The sequence below is a fragment of the Tripterygium wilfordii genome, chromosome 16, assembly GCF_013401445.1.
Source record: "Tripterygium wilfordii isolate XIE 37 chromosome 16, ASM1340144v1, whole genome shotgun sequence".
Lineage (NCBI taxonomy): Eukaryota > Viridiplantae > Streptophyta > Magnoliopsida > Celastrales > Celastraceae > Tripterygium > Tripterygium wilfordii.
The window spans coordinates 9,626,584-9,632,879 of NC_052247.1; the positions used below are offsets into that span (position 1 = coordinate 9,626,584).

The 6,296-nt window shown below is 37.9% G+C and overlaps 1 protein-coding gene across 2 annotated transcripts; it reads right to left on the bottom strand.

Moving 5' to 3' along the window:
• Positions 1-2,242: 2,242 nt before the first annotated feature.
• LOC119980345 (50S ribosomal protein L25) lies at positions 2,243-5,671 on the bottom strand. Of its 2 annotated transcripts, none has more exons than XM_038823010.1 (4): positions 5,514-5,671; positions 4,358-5,352; positions 3,525-3,654; positions 2,243-2,720 (listed from the first exon to the last, which is right to left on the bottom strand). In XM_038823010.1, exons 2-4 carry the CDS (start codon positions 4,838-4,840, stop codon positions 2,497-2,499), a joined length of 837 nt encoding a protein of 278 aa, XP_038678938.1. In that variant the 5' UTR covers positions 4,841-5,352; positions 5,514-5,671; the 3' UTR covers positions 2,243-2,496. The 2 variants fall into 2 exon arrangements, with proteins under 2 accessions (XP_038678938.1, XP_038678939.1); XM_038823011.1 differs by having other exon boundaries at positions 4,358-4,830; positions 5,514-5,666.
• Between the last annotated feature and the right edge of the window lie 625 nt (positions 5,672-6,296).

A 6,296-nucleotide genomic window follows, 5' to 3' on the forward strand; every position in this document is an offset into this window, starting at 1 on the left:
GTTTTTTTTTTTTTTTTCCATTTCCTTTGCAAAATGATTAATAACAATGAATTCAGTAGTGTATTTGGACTATAAAATGAGAATCATCTAATTAATTATATGAGTTTAGTTAGGACTAACCTGATCGACTACTGAGGCAGGTGTCAAAGAGGGAAGATCCCTGCATGAGAGAGAAAAAATGAAAACATAATGAGGTCGACTGAAGAAAGCATCCTGAAGAGACGATAGAAAGTTTTGTTGCCATTAATAACAATATATACATACACAATATTAGTAGTGGTTTAGACTTCACAGGTTTCTTGTAAGAATACCACAAAATCTTAAAAGTCTCTCTCATAGTTCATCTCCAGCACATCTTGGTCTCATCTGCAAGAAACATAATGAGTTCAAAGAGGATGGTCTTGTTGATGGAGTGGAACTTTATCCTTGCCAATATTGCCAAAAAAAAGAAAAATAAGATTCTCTTACCAGATTGTTTAATCAACAATGAAGGACTTAGGCATCTCGTGATAAAACAACAATATTATGACCTGATATAGAAGTAGACGAAAGAAGAAGAGGAAGAGAACAAAACTTCATCAAATTTGAGGACGACAAAAGAAGCAGGAGTATAAAATCAAAACTATATATCTGTTCTTACACATCACACAAGTAATGGGAGGCAAAGAAGCTAACTCTTTTGCAACAAAAGAGAGTATCATAACCACTAATATGAAACAGAATGTCATAACTTCCCACTGGTCTTACACCTCCGAGTCAAGTCCAATTACCCTCAACTACTAATAGTTTTACATGTTTCATTAGGCTGTCTAGGGGTCTTGCAGAATGCAGCATGAGAGAGGAATACCATTTGACAGCAAAAGATGGAAATTTACACAGTCAAAACATGCTACTAAATGGAAACATTTTAACTACAAATTCATCTGGAGACATACCTACATTTGAGCCTCCATACGTAAATTCTTCAAAACCAATATTCGTTTGCCCTTTCTCCATTGTATTTGCTGTTATACCACTTGTTTTCCTTGCTTGCAGATAGAGAAAGTAGTTGATGGAATTCAAAATTTGGTTTCATTTAGTGATTGGCCAAATAAGAGATAGACTGCAAAGCAAAAACAAGTATTCACTCAATTGAATAGATAGTCTTGTTGAGGAAGGCGGCAAAGAAGGTAGATCCCTGCGATAAGAGAGAAAAATGGAAATCGTAATGAAGTCGAATGAAAACGGAAGCCAAATTTATAACAAAAATGAAATCATCACCTCAAAGAGAAATCAAAATATAACAAAACGAATTGTAAAATCATCACCTGAAAGCTCAGAGTTACGTCTCTTGATTTTTGTTGGAAGATTGGTCGAGAAGCGATGGCCAGAGAAGAAAAAGAGATGGGGAAGGAGAGAAGAGAATGCACCTGAAATCTACGAAACAACCCAGATAAATGAATCAAAATGAGGATAGATCTTTGTCCAAAGAAGCTTTGCAAAAAGGCAGATACATGAATCTAAGATGGATGATAGATTTTTGTCTTATTCATTCACTGGCACACCTGTATGACCCAAGGGAGATCGACGTCATTTTTGATCCACAACTACAGCACAACACGAAGGCCACTCGCGAGAGTAAAAAAAACGACCGCGACTCGCCACGAAATCACGTCTAAACTTACAATTTTAGTGATAGTAATAGATAGATAGATAGATAGATACCACATCACTTCACATCATCCCCTAGCGAATCTATGTGGGACTTTTCGTACTTTTTAACATTTCCTCGCTTGTGGGTTGAGCAATGCAAAGCTGAACGAGAGACTGAAATGGAATGGGTTTTCCCTCACTCGGGGGTTGGTAAGACCCCTAAAGTAACCCAAACAAGATTGGGAAGGTCCTACAATCAAAATGACTTCTTTACCGTGAAATAATTTGAGATTCAATCATAAAAATAAGGGTTAGTGAAGTGGAAGGAAAATGAAGAAAACAATCAAATTTCCATTGATTGCGTCAGCAATGTCTTAGCGACTTTTCAATCAACAAGTTCATCTCTCTTGAATTGACTGGTAACAACTATCATTTCTAGAGTTTAATCTTCTCATTTCAATACTACAGGTAACATCAATTGTCCTTTTTTTTACAATGACGCTACTTGCAATAGCGTCATCAAGCCCCCTCAATTTATTTTCTTGGATCCACCACTGGTGTGGGGCGCGTGTGTGTGAAGAACAAAGTATCTAGCATTTTCTGAAAACAATTTAACCAAACAAAAACATTCGAGTCTCTGTCTTTATCATAACACATGAAGAAAATATAAAACAGGACAGAACAAAAGGGATTCTCTTTGATAATTGAGAAAAATGAAAGAAAAGAAGTCACTCCAACATTACATAGAGAGCTGTTCTTCGCTGCTATGACATTGCTACAACAATTCATCGGCCCCCAAGATTTATCTCTAACAAAACCTAACCGTAATTAAATTTATCTCTAACAAAACCTGACCGTAATTGTTTATTTAGACTTCTTTTGCTGGTCAGAAACCCTCCCTCCCATGATCTTACAAATAGGCTCATCTTCCGGTCGAATAAGCTTTAAAGCAGGATGAACCTTGAGGTCTTTTGCTAAAAACTTCTGGCCAACATCCAGTTCACTTAAATCCACATCAATATAGGGAGGGATGATATCAGCTGGGCAAAGAAACTTGACAGTCCGCTTAATAACGTTCAAATAAGAACCTGTCAAGTTTAACTCACATCCGTAGATTAGGAAGGAAAAAAAAAAGAACAAAAAACAAAAAACAACAACATTACAATGCCTATATAGGAAGAAAACATGAGAATAATTCTTGTATGCTTACATGATGCCAACTATGGCACCAAGAAAATATTCCACAAAGAGAACATTCAAACTTTGTCTGATAAATAACTTCAGAAAAATGACTCCTGTGCTATATAACCAAGCATATCCCATAGAGTACACATGTAAGACTATGATTCCATTGACTACTGTTTTGCTTATAAAACATCAATGACTCTAGAAATCAATTCATTGAATACTGTGTTTTTAAGTTGAGAAATAAAAATTTGTACAAAATCCTCTTTCTCCATGGATTCCGGGGTGGTCGTTGTAAATATATTTTTTTAATGCAAAATATGTTCAGGTGTCACATTTGCTAGGGCAGATATCAATTGCACCAGCATTTTTGCCTTATCAATAATTCTTTTGCCATTCGATATATATACAATCACATGCATATCATGAGGGAAAACAATCAATTCAAGAGAAAAAAGACAACATCAGTGGCATATAAAAGCTACGCTTATCCAACAGATGGTTAATTACTTGCCCAAAAAAGAACTGTACAAAAGCATACTTTCATATGCCAAAACCCAGCAGCACAACCCACTATTTTCTTTTCATCAAAAGGGAACATAAAAAATGAGATTAAAAAAAAAATCTAGGAAAATTGAGAGAAATTAAATCAATCCATGGAAGAGGAACATCAAAGCAAATGTTTCAGCTATTTAACTTTTGCTTACCTTTCCTAAGTCCAGGGGACACATCTTCTCCTCTATACACAAGAGGAACATCAACCTTCAACAATGCATGGGAAGGTGCCCTAATAAAGGTAACATTGAGTGGAGCATCTGTGCCAGCATGCAGATGAAGCTGCGACAGTATCAGAAAAAAATGTCACGAGACAAAACATTCATCAAAGAAGCTAAAACAACTGCTGTAAACACTAAGGCTTATTGGGTCAAGCCTGCAATAAATAAATAAATAGCAAAATCCTATAAACATTAGTATTATTATCAAGATGTTTTAAACTTTGGTAAGTTATTCAACTAAAAGCATAGGTTCTCACTTCTCCCTAAACATCAAATTTTTTAGTCAATTTATTATCCTAAAATATCTCCCAGCACATAAACATTTCTATTCAAGATCACGAACAAACTTATTATACAATCAGAAAATCAAGAACTGAGGTCATTCTTCATCATGCATCCCTTCCGCAACATTACAATTAGGAACAAGATAATTTATCAACTACCTGGCAGTCATTTCAGTTTCCATATCCAAAATTTGAAGGACCAAAACTGTAGTGTCTTTTATCAATTACTTGATTACTCCGTCTTACTCAAGCTCACTTAAGGAACTACCAACATAAACTCAAAATCCCAGAAAAGGCATTAGCTTCCCTTCCACAACATTGTGACTAGCAACCATATAATTTATCAACGAAATAACTACTACAAAGAATCCATTAGCAATAGTCTCTATTAACTAATAAATGGGAACCAAACCATCAACAATTTAACAGCATACAAGGAATTCGAACAATCAATCAATCAATCAAAAAGAAAATAATTACCAATCTGGGCAGGACCCTAATTTTCTCAATGACCTCATCGGAAGCCAACTCTGGCCGCACCTCAAGATCAAATAGGCGCGAGAGAAAGAAGGAACGACCTAGATGATTCACGAGCTTTCTTATCTGATTGGTTTTTACGGAGATTAAGCGCTTATTGCCGCCATGCTGGCCGTCCTCCTGCTCAAAGACGATGCTGGGGACGCGCCCTGCCTTCCGCTCTTTGGATGATATGTTGGAGCCAGAGGCAGCCCGAGGGACGGCGAGGATGGTCTCTGCATACTTAGGATCGGGCTTGGGGAAGTCCTCTAGGTAAGTGAGTCGGACCTGGGTATTATCCTGAGCTACAGATGGAGTTTCTTCGACAAGAGCAGCGGCAGCGGAGGATTGTGAAAAGAAGCGGAGGCGGGGGATTCTGGTGTGGGTAGCCCGCATGAGGTTCAACATAGTGAGGTGGAGAGGAGGGATGCTTGAACCTGCAAACATAAGTAATAATACACTTGATGTAAAAACACAAAAGAAGACAAACTTGCAATATGCATATGTTCTTGGGAAGGAAAAAAAACGGGGCAAATAGTTATTTGAATTGAAACAAGTCTACCAGAAGCCAAAAAAAAAAAAAAAAAAAAAAAAGCACATCCAACAGAGAGGCAGCAGCCAAACATGTATAAGCAACATTTCAATATTTACAACGCGGGCAGACAGAGAAAATAAAGACAATTCCCATAATTTTTTTCTCCTCTCCGTTTCCCAAGCAACCAATGAAGAACTCTTCTTGTCCTCTGCAGTTCTCCATCAACCTCCGATGCCCTTTCGAACCTGTAGCAACCCCTCCCAGTATCCACCCATTTCTAAGAACTCCCTATACATTCAAACCATATATATATTCAAAACTCGTCGCTCTCACTCCCCCAGTTCACTCAGACGAACATCAAAACTGCCGCAACTTTCAAATTTGGGAATCACATAGCATCAATCTCATTCAACTCTTCGAATCACTAGAACCGCGAATTGTAACCATCCAGGAGCCAAAAAGAGAGTCAATTTGAGAAGAAGCCAAACAAAAAATGCATCAGAAGAAGAACACTACAAGATGCCAAATACCGTTTTTAGTAAAAGAATGCAACAGTCTGGCCACAAAAAGGAAAAGAGAGAGGACCTGAATACCGGCGGGTAGGACGGGCAACCTTATCTGTCAAGCCCAAGCAGTTTTGTGAATTCTGAAGATCGACGTCGTCGCGAGAAAGACGAGGTCGGGCTTTAGGGTTTTATTGCCGATTCTCAAGTCTCAACCAATTGGATTTGGGGGTGGGGTATTAGGAGCTCACTCTTAAAAAAAACCCAAAATCAATGGGAATCAGGGTGTGGAGGCCCTCGTCCGGCCCATTTAGTTGCTGGCTAATTGGGCCCTGTTTTAAGGGTAAAAAAAATAATCATAGTCTGTGTGCGGCTGCGCAAGAAAACTAACTTCTGCACATCCAGCGTTCAGCAACTACCTGTTGCCATCTCTGTAAAAAGTTATGCCCCTTTTTAGTTCCTTCAACATTCTTAGTTACCAATTCATTCCTCTTAACAGATGGCTAATGTACCCAGCGACAGTTACATCCAATCCATTTCTAACCACTATAACACACCAAGAGCTCTTGCATGTAAGAAATTTCCTTCCAAGTCATGATGAAAATAATAGAATACACCCAATTAAAACTTGAAAGAAATTTGAAAAAACAGAAACATTGATTAACCAATGCCCTAGTTACACACCACAGTGTGTTTTCTCTCTTATATAAATTAAAAGAGAGTATTAATGCTAGACCCTATTTTAGAGGATTTGGTTGACATCAAAATTCAAGGGTGTTTGCACCGAAAGTCGAAGCATGGGATCCTAAAGACCCTGATGAGGGAAGAATGTTGACGGCAGTGGGGGGACTGAAAAGGGTAATGG

Coding starts and splice junctions, on each gene's coding strand:
- LOC119980345 (XM_038823010.1), bottom strand. CDS start 4,840: ATGTTTGCAGGTTCAAGCATCCCTCCTCTCCACCTCACTATGTTGAAC. Junction 3,655..4,357: donor TTAGGGTCCTGCCCAGATTG/GTAATTATTTTC, acceptor ATACTGTCGCAG/CTTCATCTGCATGCTGGCAC. Junction 2,721..3,524: donor GTCCCCTGGACTTAGGAAAG/GTAAGCAAAAGT, acceptor TAAACTTGACAG/GTTCTTATTTGAACGTTATT.